At 45.0% G+C, this 26,697-nt stretch overlaps 2 protein-coding genes across 5 annotated transcripts in view; one reads left to right on the top strand and one right to left on the bottom strand.

Annotated features, from left to right (window-relative positions):
* The window catches only part of PDXDC1 (pyridoxal dependent decarboxylase domain containing 1), a 46,319-nt gene extending 35,590 nt beyond the window's left edge, over positions 1–10,729 (top strand). The window contains exons 14-23 of one of the 2 annotated variants that reach the window (XM_011358397.2): positions 538–601; positions 2,287–2,375; positions 3,391–3,496; positions 4,920–5,091; positions 5,715–5,833; positions 6,122–6,243; positions 7,203–7,295; positions 7,374–7,470; positions 8,333–8,437; positions 8,934–10,729. In XM_011358397.2, coding sequence (XP_011356699.1) covers positions 538–601; positions 2,287–2,375; positions 3,391–3,496; positions 4,920–5,091; positions 5,715–5,833; positions 6,122–6,243; positions 7,203–7,295; positions 7,374–7,470; positions 8,333–8,437; positions 8,934–9,193 — 1,227 coding nt within the window. In that variant the 3' untranslated portion in view covers positions 9,194–10,729. The remainder of the gene's footprint in view (positions 1–537; positions 602–2,286; positions 2,376–3,390; positions 3,497–4,919; positions 5,092–5,714; positions 5,834–6,121; positions 6,244–7,202; positions 7,296–7,373; positions 7,471–8,332; positions 8,438–8,933) is intronic. The other variant, XM_023529645.1, reaches the window with a different exon arrangement.
* Positions 10,730–11,275: 546 nt separating this feature from the next.
* Positions 11,276–25,039, bottom strand: NTAN1 (N-terminal asparagine amidase). Of its 3 annotated transcripts, XM_011358393.2 has the most exons (10): positions 24,880–25,039; positions 19,153–19,255; positions 19,011–19,076; positions 18,592–18,700; positions 16,439–16,512; positions 15,209–15,262; positions 14,591–14,644; positions 13,484–13,581; positions 12,030–12,143; positions 11,276–11,620 (listed from the first exon to the last, which is right to left on the bottom strand). In XM_011358393.2, exons 1-10 carry the CDS (start codon positions 24,958–24,960, stop codon positions 11,441–11,443), a joined length of 933 nt encoding a protein of 310 aa, XP_011356695.1. In that variant the 5' UTR covers positions 24,961–25,039; the 3' UTR covers positions 11,276–11,440. The 3 variants fall into 3 exon arrangements, with proteins under 3 accessions (XP_011356695.1, XP_011356696.1, XP_011356698.1); XM_011358394.1 differs by lacking the exon at positions 19,153–19,255 and having other exon boundaries at positions 24,880–25,038; XM_011358396.1 differs by lacking the exons at positions 19,011–19,076; positions 19,153–19,255 and having other exon boundaries at positions 24,880–25,038.
* Positions 25,040–26,697: the final 1,658 nt, after the last annotated feature.

The following is a 26,697-nucleotide window of genomic DNA, read 5'->3' as shown; positions in this document are numbered from 1 at the left end:
GCTTCAGTGATTTAAAAAATACATAGTTTCAGTTCCAGACTTTGGTTATGTCCATTGGCAGCAAGACTTGCCTCCTTTTCGGGGAGTTTTACAAGGTGAAAGGACTTGTTCTCTATTTTTCTATGAGTATGAAAAGTTCCAGTCAGTCCCTCTTGAGTTTGCATCATTTCTGGATACTCGAAAGCTTTGGCTCTCTAAACACTGATTCTAGTTCCACTTTTTCCTTGCCTTTTTTTAATCTTTAATATTAGACTTCTGTTTATCCATTATTTTTAAAATTTCCTCCTGCTTTAATTTCAGTTAACGGTGTCAGACATTATAATTCAGCAATATATTCTCAGAACTGACATAATTATTTCTAAGAATTTTATTGAGCTCTTGATTTTTGTTTCTCTAACAACTGAAATTAACCTTTGAACTCTTTCATGTGTTTATTAGGAAAATACAACATCTTTAGCCTATTTTTCAAACTCCATTTCATTTTTGTAGGTGTTTGGAATTTAATGGTACTGGGTAATATCAGATTCCATTTTTCAGGTGGAAGACGAGCTCAGTTCCCCAGTCGTGGTGTTCAGATTTTTCCAGGAATTACCAGGCTCAGGTAGGTGATTTTAAAAAGAGAGTTGTTTTTATATTTGTGTTTAAGGGCTTTGAATCTTAAACCATTTCATGTTAAATAGTCTAAGATAGTTTGATTGCCAAAATTGTCATTGATCATTTCAGAAAAGTTTAATAATTTTCCCAAGAACTCCAGACCTGAATGCCTTAGCATTCTACCAGTAATTTCTTATGATTAAACCAGTGGTTTCCAAATTTCAGTCCCTGCGCTAGTGCTGGAACAGATGAAGTCATTCGGAAATAGAGATTTGGGGGGCCCTACTTCCTCGAGACTTTGATTTAGTAGTGGGACCCAGGAGTCCCTATTTAAAAAGTGTCCCAGGTGCCACCATCATAGTCTAGAGCACTGTTATTTTCCTCCCAGAGGGCCACAGTCCCCTCTCAGCCGATCTGTCACTTGCAGCCCATTCCAGACCCTTTTCCACATGGCAGTCGGAATGAGTATTATAAAGTGGAAGTCACACTGCGTCACTTTCCTGTTTCAGTTGAATAAGGTCCAGGCTCTGTACCAGGCTTTGTGAGGCCTGCGGTTCTAGCCCTTGCCTTCCTCTTCGACTTCCTTTTAGGCCACTTTCCCAATCGCTTACTAGAGTAAGACCTTTGCACTTGCTGTTCCTGCTGCTTCTAACACATTTCTCCTCGCTTCTCTTCTGACTGGCTCCTTCTCACCATTCAGGTCCCATAATGTCCACTTCCTCAGAGGGGCCTGTCTATCTAAGTTGACTCCATGTCACATCAGAGCCCCCTGTCTTCTTTCATGGCATTCATGACAATATATAGTGATTTCATTTCTTTCTTTATGGTCTGTTTTCTCAAGTAGAATGTAAACTCCAAGATGACAGAAACCTTATCAGCCTTATGTCCCTCCTGCTTGGCACAGCGCCTGGCATGAGTAGGCACCCAGACCATTTGATGAGTGGAGGATAATTTGGTTGTGAAGCCCAGCTATTAGGTTCCCTAATTTACCTTGCACAGTATTTAGTAGACCAGTTGGTACCTTATCATGTTGATTTCCTTTTGAAATTCCTTGAAAGAAAACTTTTAAAATGAACTTAAGAATTTTAGTAATATGAATATATTCAAATGTTATATTTTTCATGAATAATGTCTAATTTAGTAAGATACATTTATTTTTAAATCGTGGTTCAAAAACATGGAATTTATCATCTTAACCATTAAGCATTCAGTTCAGTAGTATTAAGTGTATTCACAGTTTCATACAGCAGCTCTCCAGAACTTTTTCATCTTGCAAAACTTACACTTTGTCCTCATTAAACAACACCCCATTTCCTTCCTCACACCCCATCCCCTGGCAACCACCACTCTACATTCTGTTTCTGTAAAATTGACTGCTTTAAATGCCTCATAAAAACGGAAGCATGCAGTATCTGCCCTTCTGTGAATGGCTTATTTCACTTAATGTCCTCAAGATTCATCCATGTTGAGAATGTGACAGGACTGCTTTACTTTTTAAGGCTGAATAATAGTCCATTTTATGTATATACTACCTTTTGTTTAGCCATTCATCATAAGGTACACATTTGATTTTTTAAAATATTTTTCTCTTGGATTAATATTAAGAGCTAAATGAAATGGGGTAGGGCGTTCCCGGTTTAGTTAGCTGTGCTTCTGGCAGGTGAATCTCCATTCTCTCTGTTTTGGTGTCAGAACCAGTGCTTAAAGCTGTCCCAGCACCCAACACGGCGCCTTCGGTGGTTGGCCGGGAGAGACGCTCCTGCGACGCACTGAATCGCTGGGTAAGAGGACAGTCGTGCGCTTCCTCTGCACCCTGGGTGGTTGAGATGGCGCCTGGACACGTCAGGGAAACCAGGCCCGAGGAGGGAGCCTTGTGTGAAGACGCTGGGCTTCGTTCTGCGGTTCTGTTCCTAATCACATCACCGCCTCACAAACCATGTGACTTCTGAGAGGCCCTTTCAATGTCGTCGCCTCCAGGCTTCACGTGACCATTTCCGTGCTGCTGAGCAGGGCTGTGAAACAGCCTGCACAGCGTGGACTGCGGTGCTGCATGTCACAGTTCTGCCCAGTGTCAGCTGACATCAGAAGGCACATGAGCCAGAGGCCCCAGAGCTCCCGGCAGCCCGGCATATGGATCGGGGCCTCATGCCTGGGCTTCCTCTTGACCCTGAGGTCGTACTTCCAGGGTTTTAGTGTAAAGAACATTCTAAATGACGTAAGGACGTTCACCGCAGCAGCATCAGTCCTGGAGAAACATTGGACATGCCTAACCCATGGGGTTTGGTGAATAAGGGGCAGTGCGTTCGTGCATCAGTGTTCAAAAGAGCCCGTGTAAGCCCTGTGGCCAGGTGTCGATGAAGGAAAGAAAGTGGCCATAAGTTATGTGAAAAACGCAGGTTACTACACGGCGTACAGACGCCCTGTTTTATGACAATAAAACACACGCACAGGGAAACACCTATAACGAGCATACCGCATGACAGCAGTGGGTGTTTCTCAGTGGTGTGCTGTGGATGATTTTTATTTTATTCTTTTGGTTTACCTGTATTTCCTAGATTTTCCTACAACGAACTTAGGTTTTTTAAATTAATCAATGTAAAATTTACTGTTTTTAAAAAGGAGTTGCCATAGTATTCAAAGAGAATCAAAAAATTAGAGGCAGCCAACCCCTGCAGCTTCTCTGTCCAGGGCCGAGCGGACTGGGGTGGATGGGGGCGGACAGGGGCGGACGGGGCAGGTCTGCGGGCACAGCCCTCCTGCGGGAGCGTGCTCACTCTGCGCCCTTCCCCGTTTCAGCTGGGAGAACAGCTGAAACGTCTGGTGCCCGCGGGCGGCCTCACTGTCATGGACCTGGAAGTGGAGGGCGTGTGCGTGCGGTTCAGCCCTCTGGCAACAGCGGCAGGTAACTAGTCCCCGTGCATTGCATTCATTTTTGTTCCCAGGAGCAGTGGTGACAAGTCTGGTAAAGCCCATGCTTCAGGGTTGACTAGCTTTCCCTTGTGATGTTCTGTTCTCTTTGGAGAGGCTTTTTCTTTTGGGCTAAATTTAGGCAGATTAGCCTTCCAGTGTAATTTCTCAGAAATAGACTTCTGAAGTCACTCGAATTCCTATGTTTTGATGTCTTGTGACCCTTCTCTGTTCAGTGGTTCTCAGCCCAGCCCGCACATTAGCATCACCTGTGGAACCTTGAGAAGTCCCACCGGCAGAGACTCAGATTTTCTGGGTCAGGCACGGAGCCTGGGCATCTGACCTTTAAAAGCTCCCTCGGTGAGTCTAATAGGCCAGCGAAGGTTGAGAACTGCCGTGTTAGGCATTTAAGGAAGCGTGCGGCTGAGAGTACACGCGCTTTACAACACAGTACTGGGTCCTTGCCCCCTTGGCACTTCGTACCTGTGAGACCTTGAGCCAGTCTCTTATCTCCAGATCGTAGCCATGTGAAAATTAAAATGTGATCATGTATATGAAGTGCTTTAGGTGGTGCCAGGCATATTATATAGTAGGCACTTAAACATAAGCTGAAAAAAGATTTTAAAATTTTAGTTGTGCTTTATCCTGAGATGATTTAAATGTTTTCAGAAAACGTTGGATGGCTTTTCATGAGATGTTTTCAACATTTTTGGAAAGATGTTTTCTCAAAGGCATCAAAGTAGAGAAGTGCAGGCATCTGTCCTGCAAAGAAAAGCCATCGTGAACGTGGCTGGTGGCCTCAGGAAGCTGTGTGTGCAGGGCCTCACTCCCAGCCCCAGCGCCTTGGTCTCTAAACCAGAAAAGGGAGCTGAGGACACCAAGGCAGCTGGAGTTAGGCTTAGTGAGATCCCGTGCAGCAGTGGAAGCGAGGGACGTGAGGAAGGAGTGACGTGGCCACGACTCGGGTCCCTGCAGCCCTGAGACCCTCAGGGCCTGACCTTCAGAAGTGATTCGGTTCCGTTGTCATCACCCTGCCACAAACCTGCCCAGATCTCTTTCTCTCCAAATGGTAATGTGCAGACAGAACTGTGTGGTTTCCTCCTTGAGTTTAACCTGTGATAACGATTTTCTAACTTAAGCAGAGTCTCTGTGGGAAGAATCTGATTTCTATAGAGTTTTATTGTGTATTAAATCAAAAGGGCTAATTCTTCTGGGTAAGAAAATCTGTCTACACCTGGAGCAGTTGGCTATGTTAATTTTTAATACCATATCTGGGTTTAGTGGCTTTTTTAACTCCTCAGCTCCAGCTGATTGGATATGCTGAGAGCTGTTGGCTTCTCTGACAGGAAGTGGGAGCCCTGCTCTCTCTTTTTCAGCCGTCTCTCAAGCATTTCTCTAACATTCTGTGAACATTTCAGGTTTAGGAACTCGGGGAGAGGATGTGGACCAGCTTGTGGCCTGCATACAAAGCCAGCTGCCAGTCCTGACTTGTACACTACAGTTGCGAGAGGAGTTCAAGCAGGAGGTGACAGAGACAGCAGGCCTCTTATACGTCGATGACCCTAACTGGCCTGGAATAGGGGTTGTCAGGTACAGTTTCCACTTGCCGCCTGGTGTTCATTTCTCATTGCTGTATAAAGACCAAGGGTAGGTCATTTTGTGAGCCAGCTTAGAAATCTCTGATGAATATATGTAGGCACAGTGTTCACAGCTGATGAAAATTCTACAGGATGACCCGGGCACTTTACAAAAGCACAGTGCAGCCGGCAATGGGGCCCACATCGCACTCAGTGCAGGAAGAGTCGCCGTATGTTCTTCCTGTGCCAACACAAGTTACTACATCCCCTGTGGGTGGAGAATTACAAATCACTGAGGGAAAGAACCCAGCTCCCCAGCGCAGCAAACTTCTCTGTCCTTGGTAGTCGGCGTGTGGGGTCCTTCCCGCGACTGCTTTCCTTCAGGATGAGGGCCAGCTCCCTTTTGTGTCACAAATGATGAGACTTCCAGACCTCGCCTCACTCTCTAGATTTCACGGACCTAGAGACCTGGCCGTTCTTTGAGACATTCTTGAAACCCCGAGTGGCTCCTTTGCCCATTCATCTCTCTCCACGTTCTTGGTACCCTCCAATGGTTTATACTCCCCCTGTGATCCTGTGTCTGAAGACTCACATCATATTCTAGATTGAAATTCTGTTGTTTGATGCTATTTATAGGTACGAACATGCTAATGATGATAAGAGCAGTTTGAAATCAGATCCAGAAGGGGAAAAAATTCATGCTGGACTCCTGAAAAAGTTAAACGAACTGGAATCTGACCTTACATTTAAAATGGGTAATTACTACTTTAATAAATCAGCTCTGAACTTTAGAAGGCCATTTTCAACTGGCTTAAGGAGAACGGGCTCCGTTTGGAGAAAACGGTTTAGTTCTTCCAGGGCAGTGAACGCCTGCCCTTCCCCTGCTGCAGCCACTCCAGGCATCCTGTCTCCTCAGAACCACTTTCCTCACCCCGCAGGGAGGCTCTTTGCGCATGGCCGAGCTGTTGTACAGACAAGCGGGCCGTGTCTGACCCGTGCCAGAGGACTCGGGAACCAAGTGGATCTGTCATTTTCTCCCGCAGGCCCTGAGTATAAAAGCATGAAGAGCTGTATTTACATCGGCATGGCGAGTGACGACGTAGATATTTCTCAACTCGTGGAGACCATTGCAGTCACAGCCCGAGAAATTGAGGAAAACTCAAGGGTCTGTACAATGAATCAGGGTCTCATTCCTTTTCTGGGTTTTGCCCAGAAACAGGCTGGAGCCACAAAGGACAAAGTTACCCGCACAGATGTCTGTCTGTCCACTCTTTCCCAAGAGGTTTTCAATGCTTCCTGTGAGCTGGGCGTGGTGCCAGCATCAGGAATGCCATGTAGATCTGACAGGGTCCCTGCCCTCAGGGACCCCACAGGCCAGCGGGGGGATTGATGCACGTGGCCCAGTGAGGTGGTTGGTGCTCTGGTTAGAAGGTGGGGACAGCCAAGCATTCAGGAAGGCACACTTGCTGTTGGACAGGGTCCATAGAGACTTCCTGGGGGAAGCTGGGTCCTGAGTTGAATGAGACAGGTGTTTCTAGTAACAGAACTTCCGCCAGTAACAGACGCGCTCCTACTGGCCAGCCTGGAGGACCAGGCTGGGAGGCTTAAAGTTGGTTCTCCAAACCAGATATTCAGGTCATTAGAAATCACTCCAAAGGAGAGAAAAGGGTCCAAGCAAGACTGATCTGAGAGGAAAGACAGACACGTGGCACATGATTCACTTTGGGTGGGTTGGAGGAGAAAAGGAAGTTTGAACTGGGGCTTATTTATTCACGGGTACACTTCTTGAAGTTTCTTCCAAACCCGACTGTCACTTCTGGCTCATGCCGTGCATGTAGAGCGGTGTGTCTATTTTCTGTTGATCTGACATTCAGATTGTAGGGACAATTATTTCTCCTCTGTGTTCCCTGGCTTATGAGGCTGGTCACCAAGATAAGTCTGCCTAGGCCTCTTTGAGCATTTCATCCTGATTTTTTTTTTTTTTTTTTACAGTGATGTTTTAAAGTACAGAATTCTACTTGCTAACAGACTGTTGAAAACCGTCCCCAGTGCTTTGTTAATAGTTCTAGGTCCTGGGCAAGAGGCTGAGACAAGTAATGCCTTTCTTTCTTGTTCTTAACACAGCTTCTGGAAAACATGACAGAAGTGGTTCGGAAAGGAATTCAGGAAGCTCAGGTTCAGCTGCAGAAGGCCAGTGAGGAGCGCCTCCGGGAAGAGGTGAGTCCCCTGCGTAGGCGCAGCTGGCTCGGGCTGGGAGCGGCCTGGACCAGGCGATGCTGAGCGTTTGTTCCGCAGGGCGTGTTGCGGCAGATCCCCGTTGTAGGATCCGTGCTGAATTGGTTCTCTCCGGTCCAGCCTTCACAGAAGGGAAGAACTTTCAACTTGACGGCAGGTAGGACGGACAGCCTCCTCCCAGATCTTATGTACCTCGGGTTTGACCATATGCCCTGGGCACCCACCCTAGTGCTGAGAAGCCTGTACACGTCCCCACTCTATCCCAGCACTGTGACTCTCGTCGTCCCTCTCCTGCCTGCACAGCCAAAATGGCTCAAAAGCAGGTACTCGTTGCCCCCAGCAGACTCCGCTTCCCGGAGTCCAAGGAGAATGTGTTCACGCAGCTGTTCAGACCCTCGAGACGGTGCGTCTTAGACATCATGGTTCAGTGTTGATGTTCCTTGCAGTGCTCACCAGTGTCGCCCAGCAACTGCCTTTGAAAGGGGCAGTTATGACTGGTCTGTCGCACTGGACCGCTGGGTTTCTGACCAGGCAGCTGGCAAATATTACCAGTTGCTGGGGTTTGGGGAAGATGATGTCAGCTACAGGATTTCTCCTTTCCTGTTCTACCAGGGACATAATGCCATCAACATGGGGCCCCTACCTTTGGTGACAATGTTGTCATAGGACAGCCAGAGATAATCTTTTAACCTGCCCCACCTCAGCCTTTAACCACGAGGCATCTGTGCCTCATTGGCTAAAGTACATGTCCCACCTGGGCCTGGCTCTCTAGGCATACTTGGGCCACACTGCTGGCGGAGTGTTTTCACGGGTATGTGGGATACCTGGGGAGACAGCAGCGGCGGGACTTATGAGCACAGCTGCAAGATGGCACTCCAGGAGCACTGACGTCCCGTCCCCACTGGTCTATGCAAGGCTATGTGGCTGGAGGAAGCTCATTAGGGAACAAGGCTGAGTGGGGGCATCGCGCAGGACAGCCTGTGCCAGAGCTCCCGCCCACCTCTGTCTCTTCCCGGCAGGCTCTCTCGAGTCCACAGAACACACGTATGTCTACAAAATACAAGGGACAGGAGTAACACCACCTCAGACCCCATCAGGCAGTCGCACGAAACAGAGACTTCCAGGTACAGTACAGCGCCGTGTCTGAGTTACTAACACGAAAGGAAACTGGTCGTGTTTTCCCCTGGGAAAGTAGACTTTGGCCTCATGTAATGGTTTTCCCATTTGGTATCACCTGCATTTCTTGTTTTCTTGGTTCTTTAACCCAAAAGTCCTATTTCTCTTCAGATAAGCCCAGCTGTCCCTTCAAATAACCATTCCAGTAGCCTTGGAGGAATACCTCTGGAGCGCTCCAGAGGGGAAGTTAGGGTCTTGCAAGCTGGCATCACATTTGACCTGGTGTTTACTCTCCTGATTAAGATGACCTCGAAAGTTCCCAGCCTTGGGAGCATGTTAGTGTCACATCAACTCTCATTCCTTACCTCTGCGCTGAGTGTCTCAGAGCCAGTAATTCTGGGGATTTGGCTGAAGCAGTTAGAATTTAAAAAAGTGATCTCTTCTACAGAGAGCTTTGTTGTGGAAGTGCCCTTTACCAAACTTTTTCGTTCCATCTCTCTCTAGGCCAGAAGCCTTTTAAAAGGTCCCTAAGAGGTTCAGATGCTCTAAGTGAGACAAGCTCCGTCAGTCACATTGAAGACTTAGAAAAGATGGAGCACCTGTCTGAGGGGCCGGAACAGGAGGCCCTGGAGGCTAACAGCCCTGAGCAGCACCCAGGAGCTCCCACCCCTCAGGAAGCCGAGCAGACTGGAAGCTTCCAGAACAGGAACCAGCGCCCAGAAGACGACCATCCACAGGTGGAAGAACCAGAAAGCTTAAGATAAAATTCAGTGTTTGGTTTGAGACTGTACTGAGTATTGTTTCAGGGAAGATGAAGTTATACTGAAAATGTGAACTGTGCCACATGCTGATACAAGAGAAATTACTGTTATTTGTGCTTAGCTGGGATTTTTGCACAAATATGTGCCTGAAAGCCAGGCTTTCTTGGAGGGTAATTGACTTGTCTAATTTTATGGGTACAGAGAACAACAACAACTGTTTCTGTCTACCCAACTGTAGTAATACATTCCTCCCCAACATACCATAAACACTTTTTATTCACAAAGAACACTCAGAATTTCAAGTGCCCGCCACTTGAAACACTTGCTCTTATCTGTGTAAACGTAAGTGTAAGAAGTTGCTAGGTTGCACATGGTAACTTTTCGGTAAGACAGCTTTCTTTAGACCTCTCTGGGTTCTGTTGGACTGCTGCAGACAAGACGGCATCGTTTGCCATCCATTTTAGTTGTTTAGTTTGATCAGGTTGCAGTATACAACTGGACTGTGTGGGCTTGAAGGAGGAGTTTCAGTGGGATTGTACACAAGTGTCAGAAGCCCTTTTCCACCATCCCCAACTGCTGCTTTCCCTCGAGACGTGAGGAAGGGCTGTGTCCACTCATGCTGTGGCAGGCTGGCTAGCAAGTTAGACAGGGCAGTGTGTCTGTGGCCGCCCTCTGCCGCAAATCCATTTCTCCCTTTATATACTATTTGTAAAAAAATTAAAGGACTCATCTATTAAGAGTAACTATAAAAACTCTCATTGACCATATGTATATGTATATTTTTAAATATTGGTAAAGCTTTTAAATTGGCACAGAAGAAGAAACTGTGCTTATTTCTATGTTTAATATCTGAAAACCCAGTGGATACTACTCTTAGGAATATAATGTTAAATATGCTGTAGGACCCAGTTAAATTCTAAAGTGAGTATACCTTTGACCTGTTTCACGTGGGAGCTTCATAGCTTCTGTTCCACTAGCAGCTCACCCCTTTGGGCCCAACTCAGAAACAAGAACCAGAAAAGTAATCTTCCTTAGGCCGACCACGCCAGACTACTGCTGAAGTCACTGGAAGCTGGCCCTTAATGACGGCCCGAGTCTGCGCTTCCACAAGTCCGGCTGCCCTTCCTTCACCACAGGCGACACCCAGTGCCTGCCAGGCCAGCAGAGCTGAGCTTGAGGGACCCTGAAATGGTGGGAGTTCACACTGCGTTTGTGGACTGAAGGACTGGAAGCCTTAGTTATACCACATTAAGCCAATAATTACACTCTGATTTGATGTGATTTCTGACTTTTGACTTTTGTCAAAATGTATTTTCCTTTTTCATTTTCTTTTTGGTGCAGATGATTAAACAAAGTCTTCCTTGTTTATTTGGTGCGATGAAGTACAGCAGATGGGGGGAGGGGAAATTATCACCTTTAACAAGATTAATTTTTAAATGTTTTTACATATAAATTGTTAAATTGGTTTTGCTGAAACAGAATTTCACCCTTGAGATACTATTTGAATGTTGGTTTCAATAAAGGTTCTCGAAATTGTTACCGGTGAGTTCACTTCATAAATATTACTATTAATCAGGCATGGTGACATCCTTTTGGACAGCAACTTCAAAAAAAATAAAGGTTTCTAAAAATATAACTTGCATAATAATCACAATTTGGGCATTTTAATGAACTTACACCTTCGTATAACTCAAATTAAATTTAGCCTCATGAGAGATTATTTTAGAGGTAATTATATGGCTGTGAGATCAAACTCCGTTTGTCTTTCTGAACCTTTTACCTCATTCATATCTAGAAGTACATATCTCAGTTTTGGATTTCATGCTTCTAAAATATTTGGGGGCCAAAAAAACCCTCTGTGAGATGTATAAATTCTCACTGAACTTGAGTGCATTTTAAATGTTTTTTAAACAAAATTACCATCATTTTTCCTTTATTCACTAACTTGCAGAACTAGATATACCTAAGTAACTGGAGTAGCTGTTATAGGATAGTGAAGGCAGGTGGCTTCTCCTCTGCCCCTTATTACTGACCAAAAAAGAAAAGCTGGACGTCACCTTTTTAGAAAAGCAAAAAGTAAACCAGTGCCTTTGCCAAAATAAAGTTTTATTTTGAAAGTCACTTGAAAGACACTGAGTAAGGAAGGAGACCTAAGACTCAACGGATGTAGATTCCAAATTCACGTTCTCTCCAACCCCACCAGTGGTCTCTGTCTTGCCAAAAAGTTGCTTTCTTTGGTAATTCCTATTTTTAACTTCCTGGAGGAGAGATCTTTTCCCATAAACCATCTTCATTTTTTTTGTAGAGTAGAGCTTTATTTCCAGGAAACAGCGTCTTTGTTGGAGATGGGTATTTTTTTAAAAACATCAAGGTAGATCTAATATGTTCAACAAAGTGGGGGGGCTCGGCCAGAGGTGAAGTGGAAAGGTTCTGGAAAAACAAGATTTGGGGCATGAGAGAACAACCTTGCCCCTTTCCCTACTTTGATAAAGATGCCAAATGAAGTACTTTTGTGTTCCTTAAACATTAATCGGGATGTTCTCAGATCACTATATAAATATATATGAATTGAAACATTATATAAGAACTGAGGTATACTGGGTGAATGAGACAAAAGCAGTTGGTTGCTTACTGCTTCATCTATGCAGGTGTCTATCCAGGATATTACTCATCCCCAGTTGACACGGGAGTTAAATGGGACCTGTCAGTGGCATCCTAAAAATGAATACTACTCACTGAAGGAAAAGCAGCTATTATTTAGTCTAAACCTTTCTTTTTCTTACAGATGTGGAGACCAGGGTCCAGAGATTTAAGATTTGTTCAACCAGTAAATTCTCACCTCTAGTATTTCCTTATCATCTTGCTGCAACCAGAAATCCACATGTGGAAATGGTGTCCAGGAATACGGTCCTATTTGAAGTTGTTCTTTCTTTGCATCGTAAATACTAATCATCTGAAAAAGAACATTTCAAGGGTAGAATTTAAGGAATGCTATCAGCTTTTCGAACCCTCCCATTAAAGCAGGCACCGGTGTAGTCTAGCAGTTAAGGCATTTATCTGGATGATAAGCTGCTTTAAAATTTTGTCTAATAACAAAGCTGCTACTTACTGAATATTTCCAATTGTCTGGTACTGCACTTTGTGGGTAACATAAATTATTTTGTTTAGTCCTGACAACAATACTGCAGGAAGATGGCATTTTTCTCCCTTTGTGTGAAAGCCTGAGGCTCAGAGAGAGACGGGGCATAATGCCCACGGTCACATTTCCAGTAAGCAGCAGAGCTGGCCTCACACCCAGGTGTGTTTGACTGAAACCCATGTGCCTCTTTATACTAACGGATAATTAATTACCTTACAACTAAAAAAGTATACCACGCCTGTTTCCCCATCAATATAATGGAAAAACAGCTTGTAAAAATGCTAATTTACCAAATGATCAATTCCCCAAATTCCCAAATTTGCCAATGGTCATTCTCAGCTTAGCCAGCAACATTCTATTTTGGTAACTGAGATTGAAATATGTTCTGAATATTAGCTAAGTCAAGGCTATTGTGCTACTTGAGAACAGCAAAAGGAATCCTAAAAATGTTAAAGGACTGGCAAAACATTCTGAATCCAAACATTTTCCAATGAAAATGTCAGAATTTCATAAGTGATATTTCTTCTGCGTGCTCTGAATGCAATTTGTTTTTTATACTAAAAGCCTTTTTAAAGGATTGTTTCACCCATTCCTCAAATAGCCATGTAAGTCTTAGGTCTTTTTCTAACTTTTAAAATTAAGATGTTATGTAATTTAAAAGCACCTAAGGCAATGAGACTTTCAAATTGATTTCATCATTCTTTTGGGTTCCAGCAAGTTGCTCTTCAGTGACTGGGTCCAGAGGAGTGTACTGTCCAAGGTGCAGGGGGAGAACCCTCTCTCCCCTACCAGGGTCTCCCTTTTTTGTAGGAACTTTACAGGAAAAATTTTTACAAAGTAAAAGGGGCTCATTCTCTACGAATCGGATGCTAGGGATTCACATTACTTCTCCCTACACCTTCCAGGCAGAGAACTGGGGTCTTGAGCTTATAACCTAAAAGCATTTGTTATTCGGGTCGGGGGAGCGGGGGATGGAAGGGAGGGAGGGAGTGTGAGAGGGACAGGGAGACGGGTATGTGGTGGTCCCTGGAGATTTACAGTTTAAAGCAGCTGACATGAACTTTCCATTTCTAAGGTCTATAACACTTGAGGCTTTGGAGTTTGATGCCTTTTTACCCCTTAATCCCTTATCACAAAGATGACTCCAGACTCACCGGCCCTCCTGTTAAAGCTCGAGCAGCTCGCAGCTCCTCCTCTGGACCACGATCTGGGAAGGAGGCCCGGTACACCTCTGCGGTTCTAACATCGACAGCTGTGAGAGACGACAGGGTGACTGTGAGTTGACAAAAGACAAAAATGGAAAGTGTGCAGTCCTACATTTCTACCACCACACGTAACAAAACATGGATAAGTCTATCTCGGAGACACAACAGAATGGAAATTGAACAAAATTACTACTAAGTGCTGTAGCTTGCCCCCTTCCGGGAAAGGGAAGACTCAGTCTTTTAGCCAAGCATCTCACTGAAAATATTGCTGAGGTCTGAGCTGCACTAGGTAAGACTTCGAGAAGTGGCCCCGTGTGGGAAGTGTGCCCTCTCTCCAGGCAAATATGTGGCAAGGCTCCCTGGCCAGCCCTGTGACCAAACACATCTGCGAGTTGCTGGGGGGAAAAGGGAGGCTGTAGGCTGTGATCACGGCCAAATCAGGTGTTTTTGTTTGTTATCATTTCTACAAAGTATTTCAGATATATACAAAGGTATAGAGAATAAAATAACGAATACCTTTGTACCCACCACCCAGCTAAATAAAATACTACAGACATGGTAGAAGCCCTCTGCAAATACAGCCAATTTCATCCTACTATATCCTTGGGGGGCCGTCACAGGAGGGAAGGTGGTTCTGGGTTTTCTTCAGCCTGATAGTTTTACACTTTATCTTTATAGGATCCTTGTTCTCAATTAAAACCTTACTTGGCTCCCTATGTATAAGATTCAAATGCCCCGCCCATCCCAGCTGGCCACCTTGGGAGAGCAGAGTGCAACTCAGCACTGTCTATACTTGATATTCGCTACCCTGTTTTCTCTTCCCAGTCTTAGGAGGTGGACAGTGGACAGTTTCTCTATTTTGTAGACAGTGGTTAGAGAAGGTAAGCTACTTGCCCAGGATCCCCCAGCAAACACAGAGGGGAGCCAGGATTTGAACCTAAGGCTGTGACATACTGACGACAGCGGGCCCACTAGTTTGCGGAATCGGCCTTTAACTGGAGCCTGCCTTATCAGCCTGTGACCAGCCCCCAGCCCTCAAATAAACACATTACTTACCAATGCCATAAATTATCGGAAAGTGGTTTTCATTTTCCTCCCGGTCATTTAATTCTAACAAATAAAAAAAACTTTTTTTAAGATCCAATTTTTAAGAAATACTAAATGTTTTCATTTTGTATTAACAGAGGCCAAGAAGGAACCTCACACATACACACAAAAAAACAAAAACAAACAAAAAACCCACACACAATGAAAGGGACAGTTTTCCTGTTTACCCACTGAGTCCCAGAACACTTGAATTTATACTGAACAATCTGTCGCTTCGAGTTAGTGCCTCCCAGCCATCTATACACTTGGCAGTCTGCCACACAAGGTGGCAGCTCCTCTCTGGGGTCTGGTCCCTTCTCTTGCCTGGGAGTACAGAGAAGGCTTCTAAAAATCCCAAGGAAGAAAAGATGCATTGCGCTGAAGTGGGTTAGCATATCAACTGAGGCTGAACAGGGAAGGAGCAGAAGGCCATTCTAGCAGAGGGGAAAAGCCAGAACAAAAGTCAGCGAAGCACTGACAAGCTGTGTCTTCTATGACAGGTAACTGATGCTACGTCCAGCTTTAGGGAGAAGGGCGAAACATTCCTGAAATCTACTGCTTGGTTTTAGGAAAGATGGCAGAACTTACCTGTCACACATAATGTCACTAAGTGAATGTCATCTTCTTGTCTGTCAAATTCACCTACAATTAGAATTTTAAAAATGGATATCAAGAAACTTCCTTTAATTAGCAGAACATATGCTGAGTGAGTCAAGAAGGGGACAGAGGGAGAGAAGCCAGCTAAGCCCTCTCTGTTCCACTACCCTTTCGGCCAAACCAGGCCCGTCTATCACTGACATCACAGAACCGAGCCCTGCCTGCCAAGGGACAGCCATGTTCCTAGCCTCAAGGAAACTACGACCAAGGCTTTCCATTTTTCTCTCTATTCTGAGAAGTTTGGGAGGACAAACTGACTCATAAGATTTTTACTCTTCTTTTTCTAAGTAATTTTTTGCAGATTATCAGAGTCTAAAGTTTTTGATCATTGTAAAAAATTTGGAAAAATTTTTTCCAAATATAAAGAGTAATAGATTTTTAATGGTAGAACTATAAGAGCTTTTAATGCCCATAATCCTAGCAGTTGACATGCAATGTATTTTCTTCTATATTTTTCTGTGCACAGCTAAGCTCATAACATGTATGCAGTTTTATATCCCAATTTTTGTACATATGTATTTTCTCATGGAATTCAACCTCTTCATAAGCATTATTTTTTAACGGCTACATAACTATTCTACTAACAGACATTAAATTATTTCCAATCTTCGGGCATAAATCTCTGTGCATATTTCAGATTATTTTCTTAGAACAGATTCCCTGAAGGGGAATTACTGGGTCAAAGGACATGAATCTTTTTCAGACTTCGTCACGATGCCAAATCGCTTTCCCAATAGGTAACACCAACGTATATCCCAGTACCGTGTGACCACCCGCCCACCTCACTGCCTCATGATAAATTAACACAAAACATCTTCTCTTTTAAATATTTGTTAATTGAATAGAGAAAAAGTGGTATCAGTGTTTTCACTCTCTACTATTAAAATGGACATTTCTTCCCAGAAGGTGGTTCGATTTTTGCACAATTCAGAGCATGGAATGCGTCAACGGCTATTATAAAAGAAAATCTTGCCCCCGTCCCATTAGCCCCTAAAAATTTAGCTCTATGCTATTCGATCTTTATATGAGATTCCACGCTGAACGGTTTACACTGCTCCAGGCAGGTGTGCCCCTCTTTGGTTATGTCCCAACTGGGACTTTTATCCAAGCAAAAATAGGTACAAATTTTTATCAAGTTTGGGGAAAAAACAGTGAACTTACTAAGAAGTTGATGAGTAAGTTTTTGTGACAACTGCCTATCGTCACTGAAGCCGCCCACGAGGTGCACTTCCAGCCTGGCAAAGAGACGGGACGGTGGTCAGAGGCCAGCACAACACGGTGACAGTGTGCACTAGTTTAGCTTTGAGTCGTAGTTCTCAGCTTCTGTGAGCCCTCACTCTGTGGCAGGGCCTCTGGGCCTTGTTTGTGCCATGGCACATACAGAACACACCCGTGTGGCACCCAGGGGTAAACGGTGAGGCTGCCAAGGCCGGGCAAGCTTCTGGGGACCCTGCCCAGGATGGCTGAGCAGATCTGTATCTTAACACAAATATGATGCAGAGGGTGGGGGACCACTCTGGAAGAATATGGCTCTATCACACCATTTACACACCCAAAGCAGGTACCTCCAAAACTTCTTAAATGTCTCTGCCTAAGAAGTACATGAGTACAGGAGTGGGAGGGCACAAGGGTGCCCTGAGTCCAGGCCCGTTCTGTGGCGGGCTGAGGTGGACGTTCCACAGGTGACGTTGTCTCTGCTACTGCCACCTTTCCTGAGGGAGGATTATCATCTCCATCCGTCAGAGAAGGAAACTGGGTCTCTTTCTAAGGCATGTGCTTATCCACTGTGCTCCCCGGAACTTTGGCCGCCCAAGACAGAAAACAGTGTTCCTGGAGCTTGATGAGTTTGGGAAACCTGCCCACTGTGAGCGAGCCCTCCCTCAAAGAACTAAGATGCATATCAGCACAGAGAAGCTCTAAGACGTCCTACAACTGAAAACTCTAACTTTGTTTACCCCTGTGTTTCCCACGCCCATGAGTCTACTAACCGCCTCTCCACAGCCTGTAATAACCTGGGGATCAGTGCTTGGGAAAGTGTAGCCGTATTTCATGCTACCTTCTACTGACAGACAAAATCTTCCTGAGGAATGAACAGGAATCTTCTATGGAAGCAGCACACCACGAAGCATCGAGTGGCCTCAGATGAACATTAAAAGGTAAAGGGAGCTGTGATCACTGTGGCTTTGCTCAACATTGGGCTACTACAGGTTTGCCTTCTGAATCCTTGTTGTAACAAACTCTCCAGAATGACCAAATCAGTTCTGCAAACAGACAGGACTGTCCCACAACCATGTTCCAAGAACCACGGAGTGGGGCCGTGGCTGGGTCTGGCTATGCACTCTGTGGGGCCCAGAGCAAAATGAAAAGGCTGCACAGGTCACACGCTCATGAAGCTGGCCTAGTCTGTGTCACTGACGCAGGCAGAAACAGAATTAAACTTTAAAATGATCTGTGTTACACTAGTGAAACTCTTGACAGAGGCTTTTTTTAAATCCCTGGCATTCTAAGAACTTGTATATGACTGGACTAGTAGTACATTCAGTGGCTACCTCAGACTTCAGATAAAGTGACAGCAAAGGCTACAAAGTGTGCTTCATGAGAAAGGAGAGGGTTGGGGTGTGAGCACGGGTCAGGCCACTGTCGTAGGTCTACCACCAACTAGCTGGGTGACTGTGGGTCAGCTGAGTTTGCCAGCAGCTGTGAAATGGAGGGCTGCATGTCCTGTACCTGGGGAGACAGTCAGAGGCCGTGGTGAAACCACTGATGTGCTGACACTGAAACCTGCACCCCGGGGCCCCCCACCACCCCCTGGGTTCTTCCCTGCCTCACTGTCCTCCATAGTCCTGTCCACCACTTAACTTCCTACTTTGCTTACTAAATGAACGGCTCGGAGGCAGGTTTGTGTCTACTCTGTTTGCTATGTCCTTGGCACCTAGAGCAAGTTCTTGCTCACAGGAAGCTTTCGACAAATAACTGCTAAAGGAATGAATGAATGAAGGTACTACATCTGGGGTATAATAAAGCAACGTCCAACACATGAACATCTAAAAGTACATTACTGAAAATAAAGCTCCAGGTTCAAGGCCAAACCTGCCATTTAAAATCCAGCACTATTTCCCTGCCTGTACAGGTCACCCATTCATTCACTCAACAACGACTGAGAAGGAGCCATGCTGTGTCAAGTTCTGCTCCAGGGGAACAAGACAGCCACTGTGGGGTGGTGACATTCTATGTTGCTATAACAGCTTCCACAGCCATTTCCTCTACGCAAGGGAGCAAAGTTCCTGATAAAAAAAGAGCAGCGTGGAGCTCACCTTCCACATTGAGCTTGGTCGGAAAAGGATTTTATGGAGTTCATGATCAAGGGGACCTCAGCTTTGGTGTCGGTTCCATCACAGTGTGTCAGGCAGGTAGCTCCGTTACCTGAGGAACAAGGGTGAAATGACTCGTGTTATTCCCAATGAGAACTCAGTAAGTAAAAACCACGTCTGCTCCTGTCCGATTGGAGGACCATCTCGTCTTTGAATATCCTGTAAGCAGAAAGAATAGAACCGTCTGTGCTCCCCGGCCAACCCGTTCTGATCAGGGCAACAGGGAGGTACCATGCAGACCAGAGAAAAGGTAAGTGGAGTCAGGTTTCAAATCGGCCACCAGGACACTCAAATCGAGAAATTAATGGTCCCAAATGTTGAGTCAATTTAAGTAATGGTTTCCTTCATCTCTCTCACCATACCTGTGTGCCTCAGGACCACAATGTGACAAGTAGTGGCATCATCAGAACCCAGAATGGAGATGGATCCTGTTTAAAAAAGAAATAAAATAAAATATCCAATAGCCTTTTGGGATAATGCCCAATTCACTGCTTCCTAACCTACCATCCTTTGGGGAGGTCACTGCAAGCTCTCTTTGCTGAACATACAGAAGGCCCTGGGGTCCCACTTGCTGAACAGACTGACCTCTGAGAAGTCTGGCTCTTTCCTGTTTAATTAAAAAAAAATAAAATAGTGATGGAAATTAGTGAGGATTGAGTAACTAGAGGTGGAGAGAGCCAAAGTGTGTCCTAATTGGGAAATACACGCTTCTAGGTCTGAGGTGCGTGTGTTATTTGACAGAAAAGCTAAAATAAAAAGGCGGCAGTAACTACCATGTAAAACAAGGCAAAAAAAAAAAAAACAATGAAATTCTATTTTTTTAACCTATAAAACAAGATTTTAGTGCCTATAAAAGAAGATGCAAAAATTCTTTTTCACAGTTCTTTACTAAAGACTAGGACGCTTCACGATTTTACAGTTGTAAAGAGAATCAGATTATATGGACTAGTGGGCTGGTGGCCCAGAAACCACATCCCTTCTTTACTTTCTTTAAAGAAGAGGGGTTAAGACTTTTTTTTTCTATCCCCTAGTAATCTAGTAAGCCCACTTTTGGAATTCTGTAAGGAGGAAATAACCCAAAATGCAACAAACCCTGTGTTACGTAGGATGGCAAAAAGCTGAGAACAGCAACAAAAAAGTAAATTATGCAGAACCAATTCACAACTACTAACTGCACGGTCATGGAAAATAAAGACTATAGAAAATGGCTTTGAAATAAAAACTGAAAAGCAAAATAAAAAGTAAAAAAAGAAAAATGTAAGCTATAAATATACTGTTAATACAACAATGCTGAAATGTTGCTACACCCAGGGAAAAATACTGAAAGAAAATTCACCAATATAAGCATAGTCGTATTAGAACACAAGTGATTTAACTGGTGTCTTTTCTCTATTCTCTAAATCTTCTGTGACATAGTAATGTTATTATTAAAGTAGAAAACCAAAAAGAAGCAAATCTATGAAAAGGATATGTTAATATTAGGTGTGAACATGTTGTCTAATTGAATATTTTAATAAATTCTTATGAAGTAAGCCTGGGGAAGAAAATAACTCAGGTGGTTAAATTCTTGAATGAAAACTGAATTATACATTTTTTTTTCAAAATGTCAAGTTGATACAACCCTAAAATGTATCATAATTTCTTTCTTACTTGCAACAAATAAACTCCTCAATGAACAAAATCTTATCCAAACATGTAAATATAGAGTATGCATGCACTGTCTAGACAGGGTAACGTTTTTATAGTCTTACACAGGCCTCTCACCATTTCTCATAATTGGTGCAAACTTAGGTTAGTGCTCAAACTGAAACGGGTGTAAGAAAACATAATCATCAGCTTTATGAGTTACACAGTATTTTCTTTTTAAAAACTTCCATTAATTGGAAGCAAAGCAGCAATGAGAATAGATAAGCCCTTCAGTTTAAGAAAGGAAGGAAGGATTCAGTGAGCTGCAGCAAAGTTAGATGGGTCTGGCAGCTCTGCCCACTGCAGGAGGCACTGTGAGAGAGGTGGCGGACCGGTCCACTCACAGAGCAGCTCAGTCTGTGAGCGCTCGCCACGCATGCCGCTTCCCACCTCGCCTCAATTCAAAATAACATTAGGAGTTCAGAATTTCCTTTTTATTATTCCTTTAATACTTACCAGTTTCTCTGTTCTTTTGGGGGTGGGAGAGGGAGGGAGTAAAGGCAAATTTTTACTGCTCATTTTCACTACTAGGTCACCACCCAAAAGCAAAGCTACTTATGAGAGATGACTATCACTTCATACCCAAGACCAAAAATTACATCTTTTTTTGACACAGCTCCTACTAATTCCCAAAGAAACAGAAGAATAAATTATCAGAAGAGATAATGCCACAAAGTGAAAATGGTATGTCACTCTGGTCTCCCACTTTCAGAAATGAAAAAAGTTTAGCCAAAGTTCTCCTGTGAGAAAACACGTAGTCCTACTTTATAAACTCACATCCTTTCTGAAATGAAAGTAGCCCCAGCCTTCTCAACTTTTGATATTCTCTGGCCACTGAAACTCACTGAAAAACCTCTTTTCCATCAGTGTCTCCGTGCTACCCCTCACCCTCATTTCCTAATTCCTATTCAATGGCACTGTTCTCTTAACCCAGGGGTCAGCGAACGTTTTTCAGGAAGGGGCCAGATAGTAAAATATTTTAGGCATTACAGGCTGTGCATTGTACCGTGAAAGCAGCCCAGACCATGTAAACAAATGGCTGTGTTTGTGTCCCCAAAAACGTTATTTATGGGTGACACCAAAATCTGCATTTCATGTAATTTCACAGTCACAAAATATTACTCTTTCGATCTTTCTCTCAGCATTTAAAAATGTAAATACCATTCTCAATTCATGGGCCATCCACAAACAGGATTTGGCCTGTGGCTACAGTCTGTTGCCCCCAGTGTCAGCCAATCACCTAGCGGTGCCCTTGAGGAAGATGATGGATCCCAGATCCCTTAGCCCTGCTGCTACTTTCTGTCGGTTCTTCCTTCAAAAACAGGAGCGCAGGTGTGGCAGTGCTTCGTGAACTGCACAGTGCCGTGTGAAACATTCCTATTAACAGGTATGGCTCTCAAACTGACCATTCTTTTCTACTCCCATGTGTGCTGTCTTATTTCGGTCCTTCTTGATCTCACATCTCAGTTCCTGCCATAGAATTTATGAGTGGAAGAAAGGGAGCAAGACAATGCTGGCCTTGGAGTCCCCTGCCTTTCACTGAGTGACCCTGGGCATGCTCCTATCTCCCCCCTTTGGAAATGGGGAAGCTGGTGGCCACTTCTCAGGCTGTGTGAGGATTAACTGAGAGCAGGTTAGTAGGGGGTGGCTGTCACCATTCCCCATCCATTTCTTTGACCCCTCAGGTCTCCCTTGTCCACTCTATCTTCCCCTATGGCTGCCAGCATCATTGCTTCAAAACACTATTTTTGTTACATCACTTTTCTGCTCCAAAAACCTTTCTGAGTCTAGCAAATTCGCTTGTAGGAGTAATCACAGGGTTTATAAAGATTTAGCTGTGAGTGTCCATAATGGGGAAAGGTTATAAATACCTTAGTAGCTTAAAAGCAGGAACAAAATTACGGTGCATTCAGATTGTGGAATTCCAAGATGCTGCAGGACTGGTTCTGAGCATCCAGTAACTGGTTAAGAAGAAAGGCTCTAGACAACACCATCAAAGGAACTTTCTGCAGTGATGGCAACGATCTATACCTGCACTGTCTCACACACTAGCCACTAGACACACATGGCTGTGGAGCACCTGAAATGTGGCTAGTTCAACGGAGGAACTGATTTTTAAAGTTTATTTACTACCAATTAATTTAAATGTAAACAGCCACATGTGGCTGGTGGCTACCGCACTGAGCAGGCCAGTTCTAGAGACAAAGGCAGATTGCCAAATTTCCAATCCAGGCTGCATCATTTACAGGATGTGGGACAACTCGCTCAACCTCTCTGTGCCTCAGAGTCGTCACCTGTAAAATGGGAATGGCACCAGCACCTGCTTCACTGGGCAGTGGTGTTCGGCTGTATTACTGTTACTGCTGTTATTATTACTCTGTTACTGCATACTCACAATGTATTATTACGTGAAAAAGACATAAAACAGAATATATAGCATGCTCTCATTTTTAAAAAGTATATCATACATGAAGCAAAACCTCTGTAAGGACATTTACCAAAATGTGAAGAATAGCTGTGATCATAAATTGTTTTCTTCTGACTTATTTTTTTACAAAGAGGACACAATACTTGTTATAGAAAGAGTTAAACTTTCGTTCCCCCCAACACACACTGCTTATCCATTGAAAGATCCATCCAAACCCCTCTAATTATCTTCTCTCTCCCTTCTTACCCTCTCTGAGCCAAGGAGACTGGCCAGTCCACTCGTCCTCAGGGCCCTTCCCCTCCTGCCCATCCGAGCAATCTACCTTGTCCAGCTGGAATGCCCTCCCTCTTCTTCCCCTTTTCAAATCTCTCTTGTGCCTCCATTCTCCTTCCTTTAGACTGCTGCAAATCAAAGTGACTCTCCCACCTCCATGTTCATGTAGCAGGAATTGGTCCTCACTACATAGCCTTTCTAGGCCATGTCTACCTAAATAGGCCAGATCTCCTTTCAAGAGGGGCCGCTGTCCTAGTATAACCCCATATCCTCTCTCTCTCTCCACGCTAGTGTGCTGCCTTGGACACCAATCTTTTTATCATAGAAATTTTAAAACATAAAAATATTGTCACCTGAATTCTTTAGGCAGCTGAAATTTTTCCCCTTGGTGAATCTGACTCTGGACTTCCCTAGTGTGACAGTGACAAAACACAAGGAAAGTGCTTAGCACAATGCCTAGTGTCTGCTATGGTGCCCAGGATGTGTTGAATAATATTACGATTGTTTTCTTGAAATGCAAGTTGAGATTTGCACAGGGCTGTCCCCATTTTCCCTGTCAGTAACTCCTCCTCATGCTTCGGGTCATTTTCAGGGGCCATTTTGTTCCCTCGTTTATGTAACAAATATTTACAGAGCGCAGATTCATTTCCAGGCTCACCTTCCATTGCCCTAGGTTCTGAGGATACAAAGACACATACCCCTATCTACCTTCAGGAAGCTTACATTCTGGGGGACAGATCAAAGGAGAATAAAGAAAAGTATGCAGACAAAATAATTAGAGACGGTGCAACAGAGGAAACCGCAGAAGACCTCCCCTAAGGTCAAGTTTCTGTGCTTCGCATCTCAGAGGTACATTATTTCTTTAAGACACTGGACAGTTTATGGTATTTGAGTGATTCTGTGATTAAAAAACATTCTCCCTAACTGGCCCGATTGTAGGGGTAGAGGTGACACGGTACCCAACACAAACTAGGGTGCAATAAATATCCCTTAAATCAATTGACTGATTCCCCTTTAACTAGATCTGGGGCAAGTGGGAGGTTTGGTCCCTCATCTTTTTTTTTTTTTACGATAAGAATGGCTTTCCAAACGGTTTCTGCAGAAGCATGGACTAAGGGGTTCAGAGATCTATTTGAGGACAAAAGCAGGAAACAAAACAAAACCCTGCTATCAGGGCGTGGTCCTCAACTTGGCCCAGCGGGGGAAAAGCCGGGCCCTTTCTTCTGGCTAAAAATAACCGGAGCCCTATGACCCCCCGAGGGCGGGGGGGGTGGGGGAGAAGAGTAGGTGGCCCGCCAGGATACCCTGGCCCAGACGCTGTCCCAAGCCCACCCAGGAAGAACCTCCTGCTTCCTGAGGACCCAACGACGATGCAGCGCTCACACGGGGTGGGGACCCCTGCGAGTGCTAGAGAGCACCGGCGGCTGCCCAGATTTGGCAAAACGGGCCAAGTCCGGATGGCCGCGGGGGCGGAGCGGGGGGCGGGGACCGCCCTGTCTGGAAACAGAGAGTCCAGGGGTGTCCTCGAGCCGCGGTGCTGTGCCACACTGGGCAAGTAACCTAACCTCTCTGGGCCCCAGTCCCTCCTCTGCAAGAAAGGGGCCTCGGCAGATGCCCTCTAAGGTCCAAAGAAGGTAAAGGCTCCACAGATGCCTCCAGCGAAGGCAGAAAGTCGGCTGCCGGCGGCCTGGGCTTCCGATGTGCCGTCAGCACCTCAGCTGCGCCAAGTTTAAAGTCTGTCTCGGGGGACAGCGGATGGTGGCTGTGGGGTGACGAGGGCTCGGGCTCGCCTGACAGGTCTCCCTCGGGTCAGCCTCGAAGCCCCCCACCCGGGCCCTGCTCACCTCCAGAAGCGGGTGGGCTCGGACGAGGTCCCCGGCGGACTGCGGCAGCCGCACTCGCCGCCCCTCGACCAGCAGCGGCATCTCGGAGGCGGCCGCCGGGGCAGGCCCAGGGAGGCGGCGGCCTCCCCTGCAGCGGGCCGCTCGCCACCCCCGCCCTAGGGCCGCCCCGCCGCGCCGCGCCCCGCCCCGCCGCGGCCGCCGCCGGGAAGTGCAGTCCGAGGAGCCTGCGCAGCCCCAGAGGTTGAGGAAATTTAAGCAGGGCCGCAAGGCGCCATGGGAAATGTAGTCCGAACACGTGGGAGAGGCTGGCGGCCGGCCTCCTCCGCAAGGGGCACTGGGAAATGTAGTCCTGAACGCGTGGGGAGTAAGGGAGGCATGTGGGGCTTACCACCAGACCGTTCGCGCTCAGTGTGGCAGCTCAGATCGCAGATCAGCCAACCTGGCCCTGAGTGCGGGGCCTAGGAGCTGACTGCCTCGGTTCAGACCACTGTGACCTTGAGCATGTTATCCGAGTTTGTGAACCTAATCCATAGGATTGTATTTAGTGAATAAACGTAAAAATCGTCTTAAAGCGGGAAAATAGCGCCACACATTTAGAAATCATAATATCACATGGTGTTTGGCTAAAAACCCTGAGTAAGGTTCAGCAAGATGTTGATCGATCCCTACCGAAGATAGGTACCCTGGTGCGAGGCTGGGGTTCTCTATTTTAAAACTTGGAAATATTACTCAAATAGAACTCCATAATACACTTTTTAAAAATTTTAAAAAAGACAGTGGTGAGGTTTAGAAAAAGCCTCACGCAGAACTATTAAGAATGTCATCATCTATATTCCATCTCTTAATTTTTTGAAGCTCCAAAGGGGATTCTAGTGCAATCAGAGTCAGGAACCACCATAACAACCAGTGCCTGGTATGGTACCTAAGGCACTCTGGCCCTCCCTCTCCAGTTGAGATCTTAAGCTGGACCCAAGAAGGTAATGCGGATGAAATGGAAGTTATCTTTTCCTTCAAGATATTTCTGTGAAAGTGTTTCCTGCTTAACTGGACTTTCTCAGCCGGTAGCCAAACAGCTACCAAACATGCATTTTCATCAAACCCTCACAGCCCTGGAGTAGGTATTAGTTATTTCCACTTTACAGCTCAATAAAAGCAGAGCTCTGAGAGTATAGTCACACACCTGGTTAGAGACACCTTGTCTCATTAACCCATTTCCCATTTAGAAAAAAAAGGTACAGCTCGCAGCCAGCGTTAATTTAATTTTACATAGACACGCTCTTTGAGGCTGAAGCAAATCTGACTGGTTTTCAATGGAAAAATATAAAAACTGTTCTTAGAGCTATTTCTAAACAAAATTTGTCTCTAATCCTAATGTAACAGAAATGTACACATAAATTAGATTCATCAAATGAATCTTTGGCTAACAACTGTTTGAGAATGATGTTAATATCATGAATAGAAATGCTGTTTTCTAAGATTTGACATTTTCAGTGATCAAAAAATCACTATATTTTATAAATGGAAATACCACTACGAAGACAGAATGCTATCAAAAGAATGATGTCATTTGTTTCCAAAGACTATTGATATACTAGAGTGACGCAAAAAGAATAAAGCGAGATATTTTGTGGCAAACCTTGGGGGTAAGGTTAGAACTGTTATCCACGAGTTATCTCAGGCTAAACGCTGCAGCCACAAGTGCCACCAGCAAGTATTCTTGGGCAAATGGGAAATGGGTTAAAGAAGATCCAACCATAGCAGACAGACAAGAGGATGGACCCAGGTTCTCCTACCCCAATTGAATGTCTGCTCTTCAGT

Source organism: Pteropus vampyrus, unplaced genomic scaffold (genome assembly GCF_000151845.1).
Source record: "Pteropus vampyrus isolate Shadow unplaced genomic scaffold, Pvam_2.0 Scaffold40, whole genome shotgun sequence".
NCBI lineage: Eukaryota > Metazoa > Chordata > Mammalia > Chiroptera > Pteropodidae > Pteropus > Pteropus vampyrus.
This window is presented reverse-complemented; position numbering and strand designations above follow the sequence as displayed.

What these genes read in the sequence shown, in the direction of transcription:
- NTAN1 (XM_011358393.2), bottom strand. Translation starts at nt 24,960, where the DNA reads ATGCCGCTGCTGGTCGAGGGGCGGCGAGTGCGGCTGCCGCAGTCCGCC. An exon ending in AGTGACCTCCCCAAAGGATG is followed by an intron (nt 19,077 to 19,152) that starts GTAGGTTAGGAA and finishes TTTTTTAAACAG; the next exon opens with GATCCATCTCCATTCTGGGT. An exon ending in TGTGGTCCTGAGGCACACAG is followed by an intron (nt 18,701 to 19,010) that starts GTATGGTGAGAG and finishes CTTGTTCCTCAG; the next exon opens with GTAACGGAGCTACCTGCCTG.